This window comes from Sminthopsis crassicaudata, chromosome 3 (assembly GCF_048593235.1).
Source record: "Sminthopsis crassicaudata isolate SCR6 chromosome 3, ASM4859323v1, whole genome shotgun sequence".
NCBI classification, from domain to species: domain Eukaryota; kingdom Metazoa; phylum Chordata; class Mammalia; order Dasyuromorphia; family Dasyuridae; genus Sminthopsis; species Sminthopsis crassicaudata.
The window spans coordinates 357569408-357596307 of record NC_133619.1 but is presented as its reverse complement, the minus strand read 5'-3'; the positions used below and the strand labels follow the sequence as shown (position 1 = coordinate 357596307).

Sequence of the window (26900 nt, the reverse complement as noted above, 5' to 3'; positions counted from 1 at the left end):
GTCACTGTATTATAACTATCAGTAGTATTTTGAGTAAGTATCATGATGGTGTAAATGTGGGGATTCTTAACCTGGGATCCACAGGGCCTCCAAGATGTCCATGGACCACATGAACTTTGTTGGAAAAAAAATTTCACTAACTTATTTGCTATTATAATTCAGTGTATTCTAATATAGACTTCCAAAGAATTTATGATACAAAAAAAATTGTGATAATTTTTTCTTGGTTATTAAAAGTCATTTTGTTGTTGTTCAGACATTTCAGTTGTGTCAAAATTATCATAAGCTTATTTGGAGTTCTTAGCAAAGATATGGAGTGGTTTTCCATTTTCTTTTCTAACTCATTTTATAGATGAGGCAAGCAAACAGAGTTAATATTTTACCCAATCAAGCAGTTAGTAACTGTCTGTAACTGGATTTGAACACAAGTCTTCCTGATTTCAGTCTCAGTGCTCTATTCATTGAGCCACCTACCTTTTCTTTTATGATCATGAGCTGCTATGATTGTTAGTGACGATACTGTGTACTTATGAGTTTTGATATAAAATATAGCGATTATATAGGTTATCAAGAACATGCTTACCACCACCACTTATAAAATGTCAGGGACATGCTTATACTGGATGCTTAAAGGTGAATGAATAATTATATGTCTCATAAGTACATCAAAATGTGTTAGAGTTATGACTTTAATTAAATGCCTATTAAGTTTAGAATATAGCAGAAGATGCAAATGTCTTAGCAAAATACAAATATATTATCAATATTAGTATTATCTAGATATTATTAGCTAATTATTGAAGATTACTCCATAATTTACAAATCTACAATTTTACTTGGTTCTCACAATTTTATGAGGTTGTAGATTAAATGTTATTTACATTTTGCAAATAGGTAGAATATGACTCAAACATTAGGAAGATATATTTATTACATGCTTACTATGTCCTGGAAAGGTTCTAAGCACTAAGGTTACAAATGTAGACAAAAAGAAAAACAGTCCCTGCCCTTAAGGAGATTGAATTCTAATGAAGAGAAGGCAATATATAAAAAGTCACTGAAAAGAGAAAGAAACAAAGACTAGTCATGTGGAAGAATGTGGCAAAAAAAGGAGAGTCAGGAATGCAAGTAGGAAAGGAATGAACCATGATAAGTCTGTATTTACCCCCAAAATTGAGGTCCACGAAGCAAGTAGCCATTGGGAACAGAGAACCATCATGGTGGAAGTTTATTACAAAGTGAGAAAACTCCAGGCAAAATTACAGAATGAAAAGATAGCTGAGTAATGCTTGTCAAGTTTATACTATCAAAAACATGGCTATAAGGGGATTATTTTCAAAGAAAGTTAAGTAGGTGTGATAATTGTATTTGGTCTCTTAAAGTCACTGAAAATATTCCACCTTTACTTCCTTATATAATTAGCTCATTAATGTCCAATTTCGAATTTTGCTCAACTTGGTGTCCAGATTTGGGCTATGTCAAGTAATATTGTACAGATAGGCATCTCATAAATTAAGATGATTATTAAAACTATTCCCAAGAAATAACACAAAAGCTTTCAGTGCCATTTAGCTTAAGCTAGTGATGACGAATCTTACAGTTGGAATATTACCTATGGTATCCCTAGTTTATTGTTCTTTAATGTGATCAACACATAACATTTTAAAACATGATTCTTTCCCTAATGTTTTCCTAATAGTTGGCAAAGATATATAAAAGTAGGATATACAAAAGTGGAGAAAATGTATTTCACTTCTGCTGTGTACATTCTTGAAATCTGTGTGTATGTGAGAGAACTATAAATATCTAAGATTCCTATGGCAACATTCATATTGCAAGCCACCACATTTGGATATTATGAAATATATTTAACAACAAAGTATATTAAATATGTACAAGGAAGTAGTAGGAAAAAAAAGAATCAAAAGCAGAAATAGAAAATGGGAAAGTGACTATCGGTGATCTTTTTTGCCATCTTTTAACAATGACAGCCAGACAAATACTTCAAACCACATTTTGACATCTTCCAAGCCCTGAAGTACAAATTATTTTGTTTAAAGTTGCTTTGAAATATTTTATCTCTCAGGCCTTAATTGACAATATTGTAATATGAGGAACATTGAATCCATTTAGTCCTAATGCACTTAAAATATAAATCTATGAAGAGTGCTTTGATATGATAATAAAAAACAAAACAAACAAAAACTTAGATCTTAACTTTTATCACTCACAAAATCATTTACCCCCCAAATAGCTGTCATCACATTATTTAAATAAAGATTCAAGTCATTAAAAATATTGTCATTTCTTTTGGAACTCTATGTCTACAGAAATTGCTTTCATTGTTAATTGCTTAAAGTAGAAACCACTTTCCCTCCCTCTTTCCCAGGTAATCTTAGTTTTCTCCAAAGGTGCTATGTCAGCTTCAAATGCAGCTTTGTATGGAGAATATATATGATGAAAACTAAGCCACCTGAAAGAAAATGGCAGTTCTGTAATTTGCCAGTGTTTTCTGTGTGTACCAAATTTATCATGTGCTCAGAAGGTCCAGGTGGTTTAAGTGGATTTCAGAAATTATTTATTCAGTCCCCAAATGTGCATCAAGTGTTCACAATTTATGAAGAGCTATGTAAACCTCAAAAGAGATTTTATCACAAAACATAGGTTTTTGTTTTTGTTTTTGTTTTTTTTTTTGTTTTTTGCTTCCTGAGATCAGTAGGTATCCCCATTGTCATTTGTCTTTCTTTTCTTGTGAGATCTGCCCATCTCCTTTTGAGACTTAGCTACTATTCCATTGGGATAATTCAATTTAGACCTTATGGATTGATTTGACTATAAGATGATCTTTTAAATCCTGAAATGTAAGAAAGCTAACAGTTTAAAACAGATATTTTAAAAATCTTGCTATTTCTTTACTAGTACTCTACCCTGTGCCAATATATCTTTGTATAATAAACAATTGGAAAACAAATGACCCATATGAGAATGCGTATAATACTTCGAGCATGCATTATGATGTTGTTAATTTAAAATGTTTATTGCCCACTTTTGCTTCCCAAAATGATTGATTTCAAGCTTTCTAAAGGACTCCTATACAAATTGATGGGTTCCATTAAGTTCTTGATGCACTCCCTCCACCCACCCCATTTTGTAAATCTGTTTCCAGGATAAGGTACAGAACAACATGAATATCTGGATATTGGCAATGATTCAATGTATTATAAGTTTTTTGGACAAAGAGTTCTAGACAAAAATTGAGAGATAGAGCTTGATATAAACATATATTTAGGTCTAAGTATATAAAGCATATAGACAAATATTTATATTTTTATGGGTGTATAAAGATATAAGTATCTGACCAGATGCCTCTGCATCAATGACCTGTTATACACAATTATATAAGCATAAATATATGTGTGTATATGTATATGTGTGTGTATGTCTGTATATTATAATGTGTATTTCCATTAAAAAAGATAAAACCATGGGTCGTGTGGCATCCTTTTTTTCAATGGCTTTATTTAAAAACAATAACAATAACAACTTTAATTGGATTAATAAGAGTTGAGTTCTCTACCTCTTACTAATGCAATGTCTTAATTATTAATTGTGTATTTTTTATTCTCTAGGTTTTACTTGCCTTCCTTATAAAATAATGCCTTGGCTATCAATATTAAAAAAAATAATAATAATTCTGACAAAACAAACAAACAAACAAACAAACAAACAAACACTTTCAGGGCAGCTAGGTGGTGCAGTGGATATAACACCAGCCTTGAAGTCAGGAAGACCTGAGTTCAAATCTGGCCTCAGACACTTAACACTTCCTAGCTGTGTGACCCTGGGCAAGTCACTTAACCCCAATTGCCTCAGCAAAAACACACAAAACAAACAAACAAAAATACTTTCAACAATATCTAAGCTCACGTATTGAGACCAAAGTCTGAATTGCTAAAGTGAATAATTCAAGTTGATTAAAAGAAAATGTGTTCTTAAGCAATATAGAAATTTCAATGCTGCCACCCATCTTCATTTCTGGCAAGAAAAATTATGGCAACTGTCTCACACTGAGTTTCTATACGAGGATGATTGACTTTAAAATAGATCATCTTGGAATGCAAACTCTGAGAGTAAAGAAAGCATCATTTTCCCCCCCTTTATAAAACACATTACCAGACATTGTGTATTGTATAAAATAGATGCTTAAAACCACTTATTGAATTGATTTGAAATTATTTAAAGGTGTGTATTCCTAAATACAAAGAACATAAGATCTTTATTATATCTCTGAGTAAATTTAATTGAACTAATATGATGATGATAATGATGATAGAGAATAATGACAGATCTTGTCTGAAGTTCATAGTTTTTTTAAATACATATACACACACATATATGTGTATGTGTGTGTGTGTGTGTATATATATATATATATATATATATATATATATAAAGATATATATATAAAGATATATATATATATATAAACATATATATATAATTTAAACTGCCATCTTCTGTTTATCATAGTCTGAACCCTGGAAATTATATACCCACATGTATAAATATCACCTTGGTCAATGACTTAGAGATTCATCTAGATTTGTTACAAAAAACCTTTCATTGTGCAGTGAGGCCCTAAATCTCTTAAGTTTATGTCAGGGATATGTTTTATCCTAGTGAGCATTCTCTTTGATAAATTATTTTTGCCTTTGTAGAAATGCTTTAAAGAACAAAATAACAGATAACCCTACCCCACCTCCTCCATGCTGATTCTCTGAAATTTCCATCTGACCCATCTTGCCTATTTTGTTCAAATGCAGTCTGAGCCACCTACATATTCCAGAAAAATCTGTTACTTTATTCCAGTAGCTTCCCTACTCAAATTACACCAAATAAGTGCTATATAAGAAATTTTTATAACTGAGGGGAAATGTTTCATAAACATTATAGAAAATATTCACTTTCTTGTCCAATATGACACTGCTTCAAATTTCAACTATCATAATGGATTCTAAAGCAACCAGCTATCAAGTAGGTATTTGAAGTCATTAGGGGGAAAAAAAAATTGAACTTTTTTAAATCAGATTTTTTTTAAAAAAGAGAAAGAAGTCCAGGGGAAAAAAATTACAAATCAATTTCATGGTTTTTCTTCTATGCAAAAAAAGCTAAGTAAAGAGTTGGATACTCCTTCTTTCTCTTTCTATCTCTCTGCCCCATTCTGTTTCTCTTTCTGTCTCCGTCTCCTCTCTTTTTCCCCTTCTCTCCCTCTTTTTCTCCCTCCCTCCTTTCTCTCTCTCTCTCTCTCTCTCTCTCTCTCTCTCTCTCTCTCTCTCTCTCTAGTTCTCTCTCTCTTTCTCTCTCTTTCTTTCCCTCCTTCTCTCTCTCTCTCTCTTTTACACACATACACACACATAACCACACAATATTAGTTTTGATAAATCCCCTGTTTCAGTATACATTTTTCCCCAAGAAATAATCCAATACATTATTCCACAAACCATTGTGCTAATTTTATGAAGGGAAGTAAGATAGCATATGGAGTAGTGGTCTTATTAGCTGATCCATTCCTGAAACATCTGTGTCTGGCAAGCAGGAAGTAGACATTATAACCCTTATTTTATTCTTTTTTTTTTTTAATTATCTCCTCCCTCCCTCCACTCCCTCCCCCCGATGGCAGGTAATCCCATACATTTTACATGTGTAAATACCATTTTCTTGTTGCACATTAGCTTCCGAAGGTATAAGTAACCTGGGTAGATAGACAGTAGTGCTAACAATTTACATTTGCTTCCCAGTGTTCCTTCTCTGGGTATAGTTATTTCTGTCCATCATTGATCAACTAGAAGTGAGTTGGATCTTCTTTATGTTGAAGATTTCCACTCCCATCAGAATACATCCTCATACAGTATTGTTGTTGAAGTGTACAGTGATCTTCTGGTTCTGCTCATTTCACTCAGCATCAGTTGATTTAAGTCTCTCCAGGCCTCTCTGTATTCCTCCTGCTGGTCATTTCTTACAGAGCAATAATATTCCATAACCTTCATATACCACAATTTACCCAACCATTCTCCAACTGATGGACATCCATTCATCTTCCAGTTTCTAGCTACAACAAAAAGAGCTGCCACAAACATTTTGGCACATATATGACTCTTTCCGCTCTTTAGTATTTCTTTGGGATATAATCCCAGTAGTAGCGCTGCTGGGTCAAAGGGTATGCACAGTTTGACAACTTTTTGGGCATAGTTCCAAATTGCTCTCCAGAATGGCTGGATTCTTTCACAACTCCACCAACAATGTATCAGTGTCCCAGTTTTCCCACATCCCCTCCAACATTCATCATTATTTGTTCCTGTAATCTTAGCCAATCTGACAGGTGTGTAGTGGTATCTCAGAGTTGTCTTAATTTGCATTTCTCTGATCAGTAGTGATTTGGAACACTCTTTCATATGAGTGGAAATAGTTTCAATTTCATCATCTGAGAATTGTCTGTTCATATCCCTTGACCATTTATCAATTGGAGAATGGTTTGGTTTCCTATAAATCAGGGTGAGTTCTCTATATATTTTGGAAATGAGACCTTTGTCAGAACCTTTCCTTTTAAATATATTTTCCCAATTTGTTACTTCCCTTCTAATCTTGTTTGCATTAGTATTGTTTGTACAGAAACTTTTTAGTTTGATGTAATCAAAATCTTCTATTTTGTGATCGATAATGATCTCTAGTTCTCCTCTGGTCATAAATTCCTTCCTCCTCCACAGGTCTGAGAGGTAGACTATTCTCTGTTCCTCTAATCTATTTATGATCTCATTCTTTATGCCTAAATCATGGACCCATTTTGATCTTATCTTGGTATATGGTGTTAAGTGTGGGTCCATATCTAATTTCTGCCATACTAATTTCCAGTTTTCCCAACAGTTTCTTCTGAATAATGAATTTTTGTCCCTAACATTGGTATCTTTGGGTTTGTCAAAGAGTAGATTGCTATAGATGTATCCTTTTTTGTCCTTTGTATCTAATCTGTTCCACTGATCTACCGTTCTGTTTCTTAGCCAGTACCAAATGGTTTTGGTGACTGCTGCTATATAATATAGCTTTAGATCAGGTACACTTAGACCACCTTCCTCTGACTTTTTTTTCATTAGTTCCCTTGCAATTCTCGACCTTTTATTCTTCCATATGAATTTTGTTGTTATTTTTTCTAGGTCATTAAAATAGTTTCTTGGGAGTCTGATTGGTATAGCACTAAATAAATAGATTAGTTTGGGGAGTATTGTCATCTTTATTATATTTGCTCGGCCTATCCAAGAGCACTGAATGTCTTTCCAATTATTTAAATCTGACTTTATTTTTGTGGCAAGTGTTTTGTAATTTTTCTCATATAATTCCTGACTATTCTTTGGTAGATGGATTCCCAAATACTTTATACTCTCAACATTTGTTTTAACCCTTATTTTATTCTGAAGGACACTGAGGGCCAAGAAAATGAAATGATATGAAGGCAACTATTGCATTGATAGTAATGCCTCCATTCTCTCAATTTTTACCAAACTAAGGACCCCATAGAGATTTTTCTATGGTTCTGAATGATTTTTTTTATGAAAATGGTGAAATATAAGGCTGAATCACTTCCTTGAGAAACGAAGGTACATCTCAAAATAAATGATCCCAAGTTAGTAATTCAGAAAGAGTCTTCTTGTTATAGGTTAATTGCAAAAGAAAAGGATCTCTAGATTTCTAAACTTATTTTCTCTATTTGGTCAATATCTATGTTGATGGAAATATAAAATAGACAGTTAATAGAGATTAAGTTTCTAATTAAGTTTAGTTCTTGTTGAGCAATGCTTGAATTAGGATCATATGACAATTTTCATCTTATCCCTCCTGCCTTCAGAATTGTTTCTTTCCAAATCCACCTTTACTACTTCCAGAATATTTTTCTTAAAAATGACTCTCTCCTTTCCAACTACTACCAAGAAAGCTTTAGTTTCCTATAATATCCATTTTAAGACATATCTAAAGATGTGCATTAAATTCTACTCTGACATGTTCAAGGTCCTCCAAACTAGATAGATCAATTAAATTCAACAATCCTTGGTTGTTTCATATCTATTCTCAGAGTTTTTGTGACTGAATTCTTTTAAAATTTTTAAAGAACTATATCAATATGAACTTTTCTGCTCTCTTTTAAAAAACCCATATAATTCAGCTTCTCCATATTCAATGACAGTAACAAAATAATAGATAATTTTATTATCTATTAATAAAACAGTTAACTATTTTATGCCATGTAATCTTCAACAATCTTAATAGGTAGGTATTGTTGTTATGTTTATAAGAAACTAAAGCTAAAAGATTGTTACTTGGCCAGGTTCACAGGGCTGTTAAATACCTAAGACATATACAAAGAGGCAAAAGGCAGTCCCTGCCCCCAAGGAGCTTATAATCCAAAGAGGGAGACAACATACAACAAATACATGCAAAGTAAGCTATGTGCAGGATAAATGGGGGGGAGGGGGAATAACACAGATTAAATGAAAATTTTCATTAACTTCTTAGTTTACAGAAAAGAGATACTATCTGACAGAGTAAACAAAATAAGCAGTTTAATTTAATCTAGGTACCTGTGAAAGGCACATGACTTCTACTATGTAAAGATATCTTAAAATGAACATATCCAGGATCCCACCTTGACTGTGCTTGGGTCTTTATGTCCCAAGTAAAAATAGTCGCTACATAAAATACCTGTTATTATTATTTTTTATTAATCAAATTAGGAAAAATGATTTAGCACTACAATCTTTGTGTCATGTGACTTAATTTTCCATGATGCTGTGGTGTATCTGCATAGAGATTAACTATTGAATTTTCCCTTAGGATTTTCTGCTTCAGTTTCATGTTGATGTTTTGATCAAGTCTTAGGCTTACATCTATAGCAAAACATAGTCTCTATGATCTTATTACCTTCTGGGTCAATAAGTTAGTAAGAATTTGTTGAGCATTATCTTGCGAAAAGACCCATGCCCCTGAGCCAGTTCTGTAACTGAAACACTTCCTAAAAGCATTCTAGGACAAGCCTTACTGAAAGTTCTTGCCTCCCTAATGACATAGCTAAGTAGCAGGCCTCTCATCTCTAAGGTCAATCTACTAAGCTATCTCATCTTTCAAGCAGAAGCTTGATAATTGCTTTACTTTTCTGCCTTCCAAGCACATTAGTGATTCTTTAACTGCAAATAAAATTAGCTAATAAGAAAAGCATCCTTCAAAAGAGTAGGACAATCTTGAAAGGACATACTTATCATTATTTCTTATAACAAATAAAGAACTCCCACCACAACAAAAACAACAAAAAGGCATTTCCTACAGAGAAAACAGCTAGGTAGTTAAACTTTATCATAATATTTATCTAGTTTTAATCAGATTTAATGGCTGATGGCACTTTTCATATCACATTCTGGTTTCACTCTAGGCTTAACATTTGAAGAAAAAAAATATTCTGAATACATAAGTGGAAAGTTTACTCAGCAAATCAGTTTCTCAAGGTAAAGTGGAAATAGACTAGCTTCAAAGATATTCCCTACATTTTTAAAATGAATTTTTGTGATTGTTCTCTAGCTGTTATATTTAGGTGAGCATAAATTTAAAATCTACATTAGAAATAATTTCTTATTCCAAGTATTCTTGACAGATTAGAAGCCAAATGAATTTTAACAGACTATTAATTGTCATTGCTGATAGAATCCAGTACAATGCAATAAGAATTTCATGAATACTTCTCCCCCTCTCCTACCAAAGCTTGAATGTATATAGATAACTACAGTATTCTACTAGATTGTAAGCTATGTGAAAGCAAGAAATGTCTCATATCTTATCTTTCTATGACCGGGACCCACCTAACATGTACTAGATATTAAAAAAAAAAAATATGACTTAAAAAATAAGCTAACTTTACCAGCCATTTTATTTGTCTAAGCCTAAGGAATACCTTTGAGCCATTTTTCCATTTAACTTCATCTTTCTTGTATCTTTTCATTTCATTTAAAGCATTAATGCCAAAATCAACATTATCAAATTTCTCTAGTAGGACATCAATATTTCAATCCTTAGATAAGAATTTCACATTGGGGTGTTGTAATAACTGATTTGATAGTGTGCCCAAAGGTGATGCAAATAATTCATTTCATGGGCAATTGGTCATATATCCTTGGCAGAGCTTTTGGTTGTCATAAAGAAAAATAATACCATGGATGTACTTATGTATTTATTATAGAAGATAAATAGGGATGCTATATGAGGAGTTTGCTGAGGTTCTTTAAAGAAATTTAACATATACAATGATTGTAGGAAATCACATGCACCAAAATCTTTGCTAGAGACTCTCTACCATTTGATTGTCAGCTAACTTGTTAATTGATAATTAATGTATTTCTTTAACATCTTAACACATTCCAGGATTGTAATGTGTGGGCTAGCTTTCTGGAAGTCCTCCGGAAGAGCCTTGATCTCAGCAGGATAGACACCATGAGAATGGATAAAAATAGAGTCCAAAGCCTTTATTGTCTCTTACATAGTTGGTGTCTATCATTGCCTGGACCAATCTCAGTCCGACCCAGTATCCTCCAGCAGTCTGCCAATCTCAACAGTCTTCCTCTGAGTCTGACTTTGTCCCCAGTTTAAATATCCTATTATAAGTACATCATAAGTACATTATTACAGTATACTGAATAGGTGTGAATTACAGAATTATTACATCTCCATTCTAAGTACTAAGTACATATTGAAATACAGAACCATTATCTCATAAATTCCTCTGAGTTAACACCTTGTTTCAAGTATATTTCTCCAGAGTGCTGGCTTTCTACACAGGATAATTCATTTTTTAATCGGTTGCAGGCTGAAGAAAGTGTAAGACCCAAAGGAATAATGTCTTAATTTTGGAATTTCAAATGGTCAGAAAAAACAGAACTTGCCTAATGTCCCTTAAGATCATGATGTTTTCTATTCTATAATAATAACTCATATTTATGTAGGGCTTTAAGGTTTACAGTGGTCTTCACAAAATCTCTGGGGCTTATTATACACTTTATTAAACTATCACTCTATTAGGATTTCACTTGCCCTTTGTCACTTGGCAAGTAAGGGTGAAAAGAAGGATGCAAATCCAAATCTCTTGAATCTGAATTGAGTTTCTTTTCAAAATGTCAGACAATCACTCTTTCCATCTGCTTGTGAGGTTGACTGGAGAATGAGAATTCACAAAAAGAATAGTAAGAGATTATAGTCTGTTACAATACTAGATTAAGTAGGAACACATTTCTTTGTTCTCTCTCTCTTTTTTTAAAAAGATTTGTGTCAAAAGGAAATAGATCCAATGGGATAATGAGGTAAGTCATATCAACAGAGTAAACTGTAACATCCTTAAAAAAAAGGAAAATTTTAATTCTATCTTTCTAGTGTTAGCATAATACTTAAACATGGAAGATACAAAAAAAATCATATACTATTTTAGATATTCTGTGTAGATATTTTATTTCCCCAAATAGAGTACAGACTTTAAGAATGAGAGCAGATAGAAACTGGAAAGTGAGTGGATGCCTATCAATTGGAGAATAGTTGGGTAAATTGTGGTATATTTATGTTATGGAATATTATTGTTCTGTAAGAAATGACCAGCAGAATGAATACAGAGAGGCTTGGAGAGACTTACATGAACTGATGCTGAGTGAAATGAGCAGAACCAGGAGATCATTATATACTACAACAACAATACTGTATGAGGATGTATTCCGATGGAAGTGTATATGTTCAACGAAAAGAAGATCTAATTCAGTTCCAACTGATCAATGATGGACAGAATCAGCTAAACCCAGAGAAGGAACACTGGGAATTGATTGTGACTTGTTTGCTTTTGTGTTTTTCTTCCCAGGTTATTTTTACCTTCTGAATCTAATTCTTCCTGTGCAACAAGAGAACTGTATGGTTCTTCACACACATATTGTATCTAGGATATACTATAACATATTTAACATGTATAATTTATGACTGCCTGCCATCTAGGGGAGGGGGTGGAGGGAGGAAAGGGAAAGGTCAGAACAGAAGTGAGTGCAAGAGATAATGTTTAAAAAATTACCCATGCATATGTACTGTCAATAAAAAGTTATATATATAAAAAAAAAAAGAATGAAAGCAGAAATGGAATCTTTGCATCCCTATTCTGTAGCACCACACCTTAGAGAGAGTAGTCTCATGTTAATTATTATAATAATTTATTTAAGTAGAGGAAAAAATTTCATATAATTAGTTTGAAATAATGAAAACTGTATTCTTACCAAATTTTGGGACAGGTCATAGTGAGGTTGAACAATTTCTATAAATGTTATTACTCTTTTAAATGAATTCATATTTATAAAAGTTAGTACAGTGTCTGGCACATAGTGGCCAGACTTTCCTGCTTTCACTTGCCTTAAATGCATTCTCACATCCAGTTCATTATGATCCACTGAGGTCATAGAGCAAAAGCTGAAATTACCTAAGTGCAAAAATTTTTTTGTTTAAAAATATTTATAACCTAGCTAATATAAATATTTTGCCCCAATTAATGTAATGATATGACTAACTTGGTTTAGTTAAATATATATTATAAATATATAATAAAATTATCTTAGGGAATATGCCACAAAAACAATTATGAATTCTATCTAGAATCAGTCCACAGTACTTCTCTGGAATTATGTGATTGATGCAAGTTATCTGTTTTAATATGTGAGCTCTACCATGTAAGCAAAAGCATCTAGATAGTACAGTAGATAGACAACTGAGCCTGGAGATAGAAGGATCTGAGTTCAAGTCCAGCCTCAGATACTTACTAGCTTTGTGACTTTGGACAAGTCACCTAACCATTACTTCTCAGTTTCCTCATATGTAAAATGAGTTGATGAAGGAAATGGCAAAGCACTGCAGTATCTTTGCCAACAAAATCCCATATGTGTCATGAAAAGGAAGACATTAACTGAAAAACAAAAATCCTATGTTCTCTAAGAAAGTTTCTATTGCTTTCCTTCTTTTAATTTCCTTTCATCCTGTTTATATATTTTTATATGTAGCTGTTTGCGTTTTGTCTCCCCATTATATTGTGAGCTCCTTGAAAGCTGACATCATCATATATATGCATGTGGAGTGGTGGATGTTTTTATTTGTTTTAAGGGTTTTCTTTTGTTATTATTGCTTTGCCTTTCTTTAAAAAAAATGCTTGTTGACTGACTGACCTGTCTTAAGTATTAATTCTTGTAAGTTGTTTTTTTAGTAGTGTTGGTAATCTGCACTGATATATTTATAGTCTTTTGCCCAGTGGTTACATAATTAGGGATATGTCTTTTGAGTCAGTCTTCATTTAGAGTGCAATTTCTATTCAGTGATATATTCACAGCTGGTTGGTGGTCATAAAGTTTAAGGTGAAGATTTTGGCCCCTTTAATACTGTTCTCCAATAAATTGAAATATAAGTAACCTTAAATATTTTTTTTTTGAAACGGAATTGTCTAAAGAAACTCCTTCTCCCTACATATCTGTAAATACAAGTCTTAAAGAACAACATGAGGACATTGAGAAGTATAGTCACCTAAGTCATTTTCCTCATATAAGTGAGAGACAAAAGTTGAAGCCAAGTCTTCCTGAATCTTGGGTCAGTATTTTATCAAAAATGCCATATTGCTCCTAGGTTTTAAAGAACTATTAGTCTTGAAAATTATTTTCCTATAGAAGCAGATGCATAAAATTCTTTTTATATTCAAGAACTTACCTCATCTCTGCCAAGTAGCTCATTTCTTTGAAAACATTCTATTTTTCCTCATCTTAAATATTGTTTGATTGAAAATACATTGCATTTTGCTAGTAGGTATTTTTCCCTGAGAACCTTTATGCTATGTGTAAATAATTATGTTGTTGGAGAAACAAGTGAATATGGTATTTTTCCTAATGGAGAAGACAAACTATTTCAGTAGATGAGGCATAGACACATGATATTTTAGTTAGTAATAGGGGGTAGAAAATAATGTGCTATAAATAGTATGGACCTCAGTCATTCAGAAAAGGGAATTATCTGTGTAGGCAGAGGTAGTCAGAGAAAGTTTTACAAGGGAGGCTGATTAAAAAAGGTGCTAAAGGATGAGCAAGAGTTAAATAGGAAGAGTGAAGGCATAGGAAGGATATATTGGAATAGAATAGAAAGTAAGAATCAATTCAGCAAAGATTTGGAATCAGAACAATACAAGATTTTTTTAACAATATTTCTATGAAAACAGAATAAAAAGAAAAAGACAAAAGAGACCAAGCACATTTTGTCAGTGTTAAAAATAATGCAACTTTCTGGAAGTTCTATTTTTTAGATAGCCACTCTAGTGGTTATAGAAACTGTGCATTAATTGGAGTTGTCCATGACTAAAATATCATCTCAAAAAATGTTGTCTCACTGTCTCTGCAGGTATGGAAATAGAGACTAGTCTTGCAGGGAATGTTGTAAAGGGATCCTACATGGATATGGATATACGGATATGTACATATACACATATATTATATGTACTCAAATTCATGTATATATGTACACATGTACATATATATGTAAGAACATATATATGTATACACAAAAATATGTGTACTCTCTCTCTCTTTATATATATATATGTGTGTGTGTGTATGTGTGTGTGTGCCTGCATGTGTATGTACATATAAATAGTCATATTTTCAAGCCCAAAGTTAAGAAAACCTGTCATTGAATCTATTTCTGTACTTTCTAGTTTTTAAAAGATTTTAGTTAAAATGTCCCTTTCCTTTAACAGAAAGAGAAGAGTTGAGGCATAGATGAACAGTAGATTGCCACAGGTTGTATTAAGTCTGAGAGAGAAGTATATCTATTTTCTTCAGATAGAAAAAATCATTTTTGTCAGACTAATAGTATTTCTGGACATTATGTTCATATACTATCATTTTCAGATTACAAATTGAATTTATCGGGGCAGCTAGGTGGTGCAGTGGATAGAGCATCAGCCCTGAATTCAGGAGGACCCGAGTTCAAATATGGTCTCAGACACTTAACACTTCCTAGCTGAAACCCCAGACTCAAAAAAAAAAAAAAAAATTAATTTATCCTTGATTTACATATCCTTACCCTTTTTTTTTTTTTTATATAATACTATTTTTTCTGTTTGGGGGTTACATACATTGGGGTATGGGGGGCAATAGAAATTTTATGAAATGCTGCCTTAAAATTTATTTAAAATGTGGGTAAAGAATTTCCAACGTTAAAAATATAGGCATACTTCAATACTGATTTCATTGTACAGTCTTTGAACTTGCCAGGATTTGATGGTAAAACAGAAATGATACATTGACGTAGGCCCACTATTGCACAGTACTTATTTGCTAGTGACGATTATTTCCCTGGGAGACTTCAAAGAAACTGGTATCATAATAGCAGAATGAAAGAAGAGAAAGAACATTTTTATGATTCAACACTCTTCTAATTGTGAAACTTCTTGTATACCTGAAGAAGAGTTTTTGACCCTGGATTCTATGCAAGAAGCCTTTGAAAATATTTCCTCTTCTTTGTATTTTCCTGTACTGTGCTTATGTTTTTGCCTCATTCCTTCTACTTCCACAATGTTAAATGAGCACAACATTTTTGAGCAAGGTACTCTAGACTCTTGCCAAATGTTTGTGAACCAAGAATGAAATAATTTCGCTCCAGGTTCCCTATTCCCACTGAGAACCAAATAGTCCAGCTCTGTATGTCTAATAGGAATGTTTTAGATCAGAGCTTCTTAATTTTTTTTCCAATTATGACCCCTTTTTCAACCAAGAATTTTTATGAAATTCTGGTATACTAATCAAATACTTATGGATAATAAATCATAATTTTGCAATCCCTACATTCAGTTACACGACCCCTGAGTGTCTGTGGCCCACAATTTAAGAAACTTTGTTTTAGATAAGAAATAACCTTCAATTCATTTGCACTTCTAAGTTTAAAAATGATGAAAATGGAAATTTTCTTCTCCTTTCTACTTTTTTTTTTTTTCATTAACATCATTTCTTACAATCCTCACATTACAAACATAGACACACCACAATTTTCTCTACAAACCCACAGTTTGGTCAACTTTCTGAGTTTCCTAATGTACAAATATATAGTGTTTTTCTTTTTTAAAAAATAAAGAATTATCATACCATGCTATGCATTGGTGACAATGATTCTCTTGAAAGGCAATCAATAATAGTAATTGGACTTTTGTCTTTAATAATTCTTAGTTTTCTTTGAAACACATTAATGTAGAGAGTTCTGGGGGTGGAGCCAAGATGGAAACCATTTAGCCGCTAAAACTTTTCCAGTTTCCCTTGAAAACCATTGACACTGAACCACAAAACCCGCAAAAACTGAACAAAATCTGATGAAATGAAACCACTCTCTAGCTCAAGATAAATTGGAAGGACTTAAAGAAAGGTCATTTTAACTAAGGTAAAAGGGGTGTTCAGCCTGGCTCAAATGAAGTTTGGGAAAGCCAGTGAGAGGCTGTTAATCACAACTTATTAGTAACTGAGACTTTCAATCATGGTTTAGTAGCAGAACAGACCAGTAAGGAAGCTTCCAATCCCAGGGAAGAAGTAAATTGCCAGCCTGGAAAACCAGACTGTTGATAGAGATAGATGTGGCTACCCTCTGCTATGAACAAGAAACTAAACACAAGACTCTTGCATTCAAAGCCAAGGCTCAGAGTGGCACAGGAACCTTGGGACGGTGCCCCTTGTACTTCAGGAACAGAACTCAATCTTAAAAGTCATAAAAAAGGAAAAGAAGAAAAAATGAGCAAGAAACAAAAAACAAACAAACAAAAAAAAAAATAATAATTTTAATCATAGAATGGTACTATAGTGATAAGGAGGACCAAAATGCCAACTTGGACAAGGACAAAAAGGGCACAAGGAAAAAGGTGATATGAATTGGTCTCAAACCTAAAAATACTTCTTGTAAGTGCTCACAAAAGATTTTAAAGGGCAAATAATAGAGGTAGAAGAAAAATGGGGGGTGGGGTGGATGAGAGAAAGTCAAAATCTTGGAAAAGGAAAACAATTCCTTAAAAATTCAATTGGTCAAACATACTTAAGAAAACAATATCTTGAAAAGTAGAATTAATCAAATGAAAAAAGAGATTCAAAAACTAAAGAAAATCATAAATTCAAATGTAGAACCAGGCAAATGGAAGCTAATGACTCTATGAAACATCAACACTCAGTCAAAGCAACCAAAAACAACTTTTTAAAGATGGACAAAAATATAAAATTCCTCATTGGAAAAAATACTGACTGGAAAATAGATCCAGGAGAGACAAATGAAAAATCATTGGTCTACATAAAAACCATGATCAAAAAAAAAAAAAAATTGCATAATATTCTTCAAGAGATCATCAGGGACAACGTCCCTAATACACTAGAACCAGTCATTGAAAAAAATCCATCAATCACTTCCAGAAAAAGATTCCACAATAAAAACCTCAAGAAACATTGTAAAACTCCAGAAGCATAATCTCAAGAAATAAACAGTATAAGCTGCCTGGAAAAATAACAATAAAAAACAAAACAAAAAACCATAGCAATAACAACAAAAACAATTCAAGTATCAGAGGGCCTCCAATACCACATTCCAGAAAACAAAGGACCTGGGGGATTAGAACCAAGAATCAATTACCTAATAAGACTGAGCATCATCTTTCAAGGGAGGAGATAGATCTCCTATGAAGTAAGAAAATTTAAATCATTTCTATTGGAAAAAACAACAACAACAACAACAACAACAACAACAACAACAACAACAACCAGAATTTAATAGAAAATTTGATCTTCAAATACAGGACTCAAAAGAACTGAAGGGTAATCAAGAAAAAATAACTTTATTTAAATGTTAAACTATTTATATCCCTAGGTGGAAAAATAATGCTTATAACTTTTGAGAATTGTATTCTTTTATTGGGACAGTGAGAGAGGGCATACAAGGACAGAAGATGTGGGTTTGAATTGACTCTGATGTGATGATATCAAAGAAAAAGACATTAAGGGCTAGAAAAGGGGTTGTACTGAGAGAAGTGGAAAGGGGAGACAAAATCGAGCAAATTAGATCATATTAAGAAGCACAAAGATCTATTACAATAAAGGTAAAGCATTGTCTGAAGCTTAATCTTATCAATTTTGGCTCAAAAAAGAAAGTATATAAAGAAGAGAAGTCTATATAGAGGAGAAAATACAGAAGGAAATACACAACTGTCATTTCTCGTAAAATAGAGGCAAATAGCAAAATGGATTAAAATCCAGAATCCTACAATATGTTGTTTTCAAGAAACATATTTGGACCAGAAAAGATACATACAGAATAAGGGAAAAGGCTGGAACAGAATTTGTTATGTTACAGCTGAACTACAACAACAACAAAAGCAGGAATACTAATTCTGGTTTCAGATAAAGCAAAAATGAAAATAGATCTAATTAAAAGAGATAAAGAAGAAAACTAGATCTTGTTAAAAGATACCATAGACAATGAAGTGATATCCATATTAAATGTATATGCATCAAGTAGAACAGTTATTCAAATTCAAATTCAAAAAAATTAGGTAAAGCAGAAGTTTTGCCAAATATGATACTGATACCTAAACCAGGAAGAACCAAAACAGAGAAAAAAAAAAAAAAAAAAAAAGATATAGCCCGATCTTCCTAATGAATTTTAATGCAAAAAAATTAAATAAAATATTAGCAAATAAATTACAATACCTTAACAGCAAGATAATACACTAAGGCCAAGTGGAATGTATGCCACAAATGCAGGGCTGGTTCAATATCAAGAAAACTATTAGCATAATTGACCACATCAATAACAAAACTAACAGAAATCATATAATAATTTTGATAGATACAGAAAAACTTTTGACAAAATACAGCACCCATTTCTCTTAAAAATACAAGAGAGCATAGGAATAAAGTTTTTTTCTTAAAATAATAGGTAGTATCTATCTAAAACCATCAGCAAGCATTATTTGCAATGAGGGAAAGCTAGAAGCATTCTCAGTAAGGTCAGAAGTAAAACAGGGATGACTATTATCACTAGTATTATTCAGCATTGTCCTAGAAATATTGGCTTTAGCAATAAGAAAAAAAAAATAAAAGGAATTAGAATATGCAATGAGGAAATAAAACTTTCACTCTTTGCAGATGATATGATGGTTTACTTAGAAGATCCTAAAGAATCGTCTAAAAACCTCCAAAAACCTACTTTGAGACAATTAATAGCTTTAGCTAAATTGCAGGATATAAAATAAATTCACACAAATCATCAGCATTTTTATATGTTACTAACAAAGTCTAGCAGCAAGAGATAGAAAAAGAAATTCTATTTAAAATTGCTGTGTCATAATTTCCTTTTATTGTTCTGCCTCAGTTTCCCTAAATTGTCCTGCCGCAGTTCCTTGAATTGTTCTGCCTCAATCCCCCTGGTTGCAACTCTTTCCTTTTCATTAGGATTGAGATAATTAGGGCTGTGGAAATCTGGCCACTCCAAAAGAGTCATAAAACTCCAGATGTCCTATCTCAGATACAAAATTGGCATCCTCCATTTTTATCTCTCCACACTTCCAGCTCTAACTGAATAACACCTTTACTCCCAATTTATCAGAATTGATGGTCCCTTCCTGGAAATTCTGGTGCTAGCCAGTGTTTGGACTCTACCCTTTGCCTTTAATTCCCCTGATCTCTGATGCCACATAAAAATCATTGGAATCTCACATTCTATGCTGAATTCTTTGAGATGAAAGTTCAATTCAATCCTGGGGGGACAAATGGATTCTGATCTGCCTCCCAGACAATCTCTCCCTCTTAGAAACTCAAATAAAATATTAAAAACTCTCTAATCTCTATTTTGCCTCAGTTTCTCCATCATTACAAAATAATGGTAGACAATATAAAATATGTGGGTATCTACCTGCCAAGAAAAACCTAGGAACTATATGAACACAATTACAAAACACTTTTTAAACAAATAAAGTCAAATATAAACAAATAGAAAATTATCAATTATTCATGGCTAGGCTGAACTGAAATAATAATAAAAATGACACTTATACCTAAATTGATCTACTTGTTCAAACATACCAAACTTCCAGAAAGTGAAATGTGAAAGAATGAGAAAATACTTTCAAATCTCCATTTGTGGCATTTATAAAGGGCAGCTGAACAAAGTAGAAAGTCAGCTATCCTTAGTTTTGGCAAGACTTCCATCACATACTATCAGGAAAAGAGCTTAATCATCTATTTTTGCAGATGGCCCAGAATGTTTCCTGCACTGATGAAAGCATGTGTCTTTTTTTAAATTTATTTTTTTAATTTTTTATTATATCTTTTTATTTACAAGGTATATGCATAGGTAATTTTTCAGCATTGACAATTGCAAAACCTTTTGTTCTAACTTTTCACCTCCTTCCCCCTACCCCTTCCCCCAGATGGCAGGTTGACCAATACACGCTAAATATGTTAAAGTATAAGTTATATACAATAGATGTATACATGTCCAAACAGTTATTTTGCTGTACAAAAAGAATTAGACTTTGAAATAGTGTACAATTAGCCTGTGAAGGAAATCCAAAATGCAGGTGGACAAAATTAGAAGGATTGGGAATTCTATGTAGTGGTTCATAGTCATCTCCCAGAGTTCTTTTGCTAGGTGTAGCTAGTTCAGTTCATTACTGCTCTACTGGAATTGATTTGGTTCATTTCATTGTTAAAGAAGGCAACGTCCATCAGAATTGATCATCATATTGTAGTGTTGTTGAAGTATATAATGATCTCCTGGTCCTGCTCATTTCACTTAGCATCATCAGTTCATTTAAGTCTCTCCAGGCCTTTATGAAATCATCCTGCTGGTCATTTCTTACAGAACACTAATATTCCATAATATTCATACACCACAATTTATTCAGCCATTTTCCAATTGATGGGCATCCATTCAGTTTCCAGTTTCTGGCCACTACAAAGAGGGCTGCCACAAACATTCCTGGATATAAAGGTCCCTTTTCCTTTTTAAAAATCTCTTTGGGATATAAGCCCAATAGGAACACTGCTAGATCAAAGGGTATGCACAGTTTGATAACTTTTTGAGCATAGTTCCAAATGAAAGCATGTGTCTTTTAAGAAAAATGTTTTCAAGCTTGATGGATAGCTTTCTAGATTGTTAATTTTATTTCTCTTCTTCCATGTCATACTTTTCTCTCAAAATGTCTAGTCTTTACCTTTTCCCTTTTCAATCCTCCCAGTCATTCCTATTTACTCCCTTTTCTCTCATTCACTTAACTAGGAAATTTAGAAAAGATCCAGATCTTAAACAAGTTCAGTTCACTTTATTCAGAAAAACTTATTTTATTTATGACCTATTTAAGTACTCATAGACTCAGTAAGGTACTAGGAAAGATTTAAGTAGGCTCAGTAGGGTATTGAGAAATATTTAAATATCAAGATAGCATTTCTTCTCTTGGGGAGCATATAATCTTAAAAGGATCTCTAACCCAAAGAAAGAATTGAGTTTTGTTTTTTTGTTGTTTTATTTTTTTTTTCCCCTGTCCATTGTTTTCATTTTTAGGTTAAATTTTCCTCAGAATTTATGTGATAAGTTTTCTTGAGAATGTTACATCAGATACTTAAAAAGACTAGAAACAAAAGTTTCTAGACATGGTTGATAAGAACACCAGAAGGGAGATAGAATATTTATTTGTGCTCAATAACACAAAAAGCTGAGTTGGAATTTGGTAATATGTAGCAGAAGTAATGCACATTTTCCCCAAGATAAAAGTTTTATTGACTGTAGCTGCAAAGCTGAGTTAGAAGGATGAAAAGGAAAAAAAAAAATTCTAACCTTTTTGAGTTAGGAGAGTTCTACTACTCTCTTACTCTACAATTCAGTGTGTCTTTTGGGGAAAATTAAATTTTAGTGAAATTCATTTTCCTTATCTGCCATTTCAGGCTTAGGAGCTTTCACCTTGTGGATCACTTTGTTTTCCTTTGCATAAACACTATTTGTTTTTGGGACTGCCTGGGGATATCTGTCCCATTGTTTTCTCCCAAGAGTTATCTTTTTGTATTGGCTAAAAGGTACACTCTATTGCTTGAGGGATGCCTTTGTGGATCTTTTAGGGCAAATAATGTGTTAAATTTACATGAATAAACACAAAGTATTGTTATGGTGATTAGCATTTGGTACCTAATGGAAATGTGGAAAACCAGTGGCATTTATTTGAAACTAGCATATTTGTTTATTTGAATTCATTGCTTTTATAGAACAATTTGTATAATTCACCTGTTTACCAAGTTATAGGTTATCCTATAGATAATGCTATAAAAATAAGCTAATTATGATATCTTTCATTTGTTGAGTATTTTTCATACAATTGCATTTGATTCTAGTGTGGTTCATAGGATAAGATTTAGAAGTGGAAGCAAACATTAGAAGCCATTGTCTAAACCTTTTGATTTTACCTGTGAAGAAACTGAAGCAGGAATTTCACACAGGAAACTGGTATCTGAACACAGATTTGAATTCAGATTTCCTGAGTAGAGATCTTGATCTTTATCCAATTGGCCACATAGTTGCCCATATGCCCATTATGCAATCTATATTCTTTTAGCATATCATATCATCTGCTGATTTCTTTTTGGGCCATTTTTGCCAGCAAAGTATGGTCTTTTTCTGGTTCCTTATAAAATATTTTTAAATTCTTAGGCTCACCCGTTTAGCTGTCCCAGGATGTCAAATAGCATTGTGGCCCACAAAACAGAAACCTACAACCACCTAGCTTGTGCCTATGAGCCTACTTGACATATTTTCTTTTAATAACTCATAGCTGAATGTGAAGTGATCCTGAAATTAAGGTCAGCTTCTGGTAGTTGTTTATATCAGCTGTCAGATTGTAGAATAAAAAATGGCTTTTATGGGTTTGCTTTTTTATTGTTTTTCAGGGCAATGTCACTTTTTCCTGCTCAGAACCACAAATTGTTCCCATCACTTTTGTCAACTCCCATAGCAGTTATTTGCTACTGCCTGGCACTCCCCAAATTGATGGGCTCTCGGTGAGTTTCCAGTTTCGAACTTGGAACAGAGATGGTCTGCTCCTGTCAACTACACTGTCAGAGGATTCTGGAATCCTGCTGCTCTATCTAGAGGATGGGATGCTGAAGCTTGTTATCCAGAAAATGACAGAACACTCCATGGAAATCTCCACAGGTATCTGATCCTTCTCATGTCTCATTCAAATCTGTTTGTTAGTCAGTGAACTAACCTTAGGATATTTGCCAAAGCATTTTGATAACATTTTAAGGAGAGAGCTGCCCATCACAGAGACAAATCTTTATGCTACTCTTATTTCTTCAAGCCTTTTTTCATCAGAATTTTAACTTTTGGTAATGGCAGCCAATCAATTAGTTATGCATTGTTCAGGTCCTTTATGTCTATAAAGTTAATCACTGTGTGCCTAATATGCTCTGGATCTTACTGCATGATATGACAGCACATGATGGTACAGAACACATGAGAAGAAGGAAGAAATTTTCGAATTAAAGGTAAAGCAAATGATGATGATGAATATGATAAATAGTAAGCCAACCATAAATTTCAACAAATCACAGTATAAGCTTTCATTATAACCTGCTGCCAGAGTATTATTCATGATCAACAAACACCCCCCCAATTTTTTTTCCTATTTTATATTTTCCTCTTTTTTTTTTTTTTTTTTTTTTTGGATAACTAATTGTTTTTCCATTTAGATTTATTTTTCTCCCTGTCATTTTCCAGTATGGAGACAGGCAGACAGAGAGACAGACTTCTCTTATAGGCATTTTTTAACTTTGTGTATACATACCCATTTTATGGATTCTTTATTAGACATAGGAATGTACAATGCTCTGCTGAAAGTGAAAGCATAGAAATGTAATTTTAACCTTAAACCTACCTTTCCTAACTCATTTCTTGTTAATTTCATTTGAGTCTTCTATTACTTCAGTCTTTTCTCTATATAAATTAATATTGGCCAGGGTTTATTTCCATAGTTACTGAGGATTTAAGGTAGAGGAAAGGCTTACTCTTTTCTGATATATGGGTGTCTCCTTGAATTGTACTTCTTCAAATGATGTTTATGGTGTTCTTTTAAATTATGGAAGAGGGAGTTAAAGACCCTGAAAATGGTATTAGTTCTCTGCACATTGAACCGAGAGTGAAGAGACCTACTTTTTTTTTTTTTTAATTTAAACTTCATTTCTGACCTCTTGATCTTGGTAATTTTAACTTTTTATGCGTTAATATTTCCAGTAGGAGAATGTAAATAATAACTAGCTTTATTTTTCAGCAAGAAATGAATTGATAAACAATGTCAAACACTTCTATGATCCAACTAATCAAACAAACTCAATTAAGTGAAATTTCCTTTTTTTAATTATTATTTTTTTATTGAATGACTGATTATTTCTGTCCACTAAAGTCCTACTTTGATACTTCATTATTATGCAAAATTGATATAGGATCCTTAAAATCTATGCTAGCAGAGCAATCTAGCAGATCCTATCAAGCTGAAAAGATTTTGAATATTTGTCTACTGATGGATTATATATCTATTTTCTGGTGACCACCTTATTGAAAGGAGCCATTTTACCCTCTTGTCAATAGAGTAGTGAATTTTTGGCCACAAAAATTCTTGAAGAAGAGGGGCAGCTAGGTGGCGCAGTGGATAGAGTACCAGCCTTGAATTCAGGAGGACCCGAGTTCAAATCTGGTCTCAGACACTTGACATTCCTAGCTGTGTGACCCTGGGCAAGTCACTTAACCCCAGCCTCAGGAAAACAAAACAAAACAAAAAAACAAAAAAAAAAATTCTTGAAGATAATCTACTAAAACTTAAAGGTTATACAGGCATTGATGGAATGAATACCAAGAAGGATGAAACATAGATCCATGAAAGTATTACAGTATTGACATAAGTGTTATGTGCATAGCACCATGCTAGGTTCTGAGAAAAATTCAAAAGAAAAATAAATATAATATTTGGTTCATTCCTTCCAGAAGCTTCTACTTCTAAATTATCTTAAAATAAGTCATATGCAAAATGGGTAAAAGTAAAATGCAGAGGAATGCAGAATCAATGTGATAGTGGCATATGATGGCCATATAAAGGTAAATGAAACTGAAATGAAAATACAATTTAAATTGTGGATATGGAAGCAGGATGTTGTATCAAATTCTTTGGAGAAAAAGGTTGAAGGAGGAGATTAAAACATCAATTGTATTATATACTTATACCAGATGTATTATACATTTATATTAATTTTGAAATTTTTATTTATTTAATATTTTTCCCCAATTACATTGAATTTTTTTTACATTTATTTTTAAGATCTTTGAGTTCTAGTTTCTCTCCCTTATTCCCACTCACAATTAAGAAATTACATGTGAAGTTATGCAAAACTTTTTAATAAAATCAAGTTATAAAAGAAAACACAGATCTTCCACCTTAATGAAAATAAAAACCCTCAAGAAAAACTAAATAAAGAATAGTGAAATAGATAAATAGAAATTGCTTCCATCTATATTCAGATTCAATCATTTCCATCTCTATGTATGGATAGTATTTTTCATCATAAGTCCTTCAGAGTAGTTGTGGACAGCTATACTATTGAGAATAACAAAGTTATTTAGAGCTGGTCCTCCCAGAACATTGATATATTTCACTTTGTTTATAGAGGACTTTCCAGGTTTGTCTTTTTTTTTTCCCCTGAGAACATCCTGCTCATCATTTTCCAGAGAACATTAATATTCTATCAGAGAAACTTGCTTCAAAAAATGTTTTTTTTGCAATTGATTTTGCTAATTGTATTTCCCGCCACTTATTCTCTCTTCTTTTACCCTCTTTCCTCAGAATGTTTTGCTACTGACTATTTGCTCCCCAATATGCCTACTATTTTATAATCCTCCCCCCACTTCTCACATCCCATTCTCATCCTATTTTCTTGAAGGGTAAGATGTATTTCTATACCGCTAATGAATATGTATATAATTTCCTATTTGAGCCAATTCTGATGAGAGTAAGGTTCACTTTTCCCCTCCTCTATAGAAGCTTTTTCTTGTTTCTTTTTTTTTTTTTTTTTTATGGCAGATAATTTGCAGCTTTCTATTTCTCCCTTTCCCTTTCTCCCAATACATTACTTTCTCATTCCTTAATTTCATCATTTTTAAAAATATATGTATTATACCTTCATATTCAAGTCACACCCATGCCCTCTATCTATATAAACTCCTTCTGACTGCCATAATAATGAGAAAATGCTAATGTGTTACAACTATCATCCTCCTTGTAGGAATGTAAACAGATAAACCTTATTAAGTACCTTATAATATCATTTTCTTAATTACCTCCTTATGCTTCTCTAGAGTCCTGTAAATATCAAGTTTTCCATTCAGCTCTGGACTTTTCTTCACAAATACTTCAAAATCCTCTGTTTTATTAAATGACCACCTTTTCCCCCTGAAGCATTATACTCATTTTTGTTCTGTAGGTGGTTCTTAGTTGCAATCCTAGCTCTATTGTTCTCCAGAGTATTATTTTCCAAACCTTCTGGTCTTTTAATGTAAAAGCTGCTAAATCTTATGTTATTTTGACTATGGCTGCATTATACTTGAATTGTTTCTTAATGGATTCTTCAGTATTTTCTCCTTGACCTGGGAGTTGCGGAATTTGGCTATAATCCTGGGAGTTTTTATTTGGGGATGTCTTTCAGTAAATGATTAGTGCATTCTTTCAATTTTTAGTTTATCCTCTGGCTCTAGAATATCTT

General features: G+C 32.8%; 1 protein-coding gene across 3 annotated transcripts in view; it reads left to right on the top strand.

Annotated features, from left to right (window-relative positions):
- The window catches only part of CNTNAP5 (contactin associated protein family member 5), a 949942-nt gene that overhangs the window by 423646 nt on the left and 499396 nt on the right, over positions 1-26900 (top strand). For all 3 annotated transcript variants that reach the window (XM_074301761.1, XM_074301760.1, XM_074301762.1), the window contains exon 8: positions 23040-23304. In XM_074301761.1, the coding sequence (XP_074157862.1) occupies positions 23040-23304 (265 nt within the window). The remainder of the gene's footprint in view (positions 1-23039; positions 23305-26900) is intronic.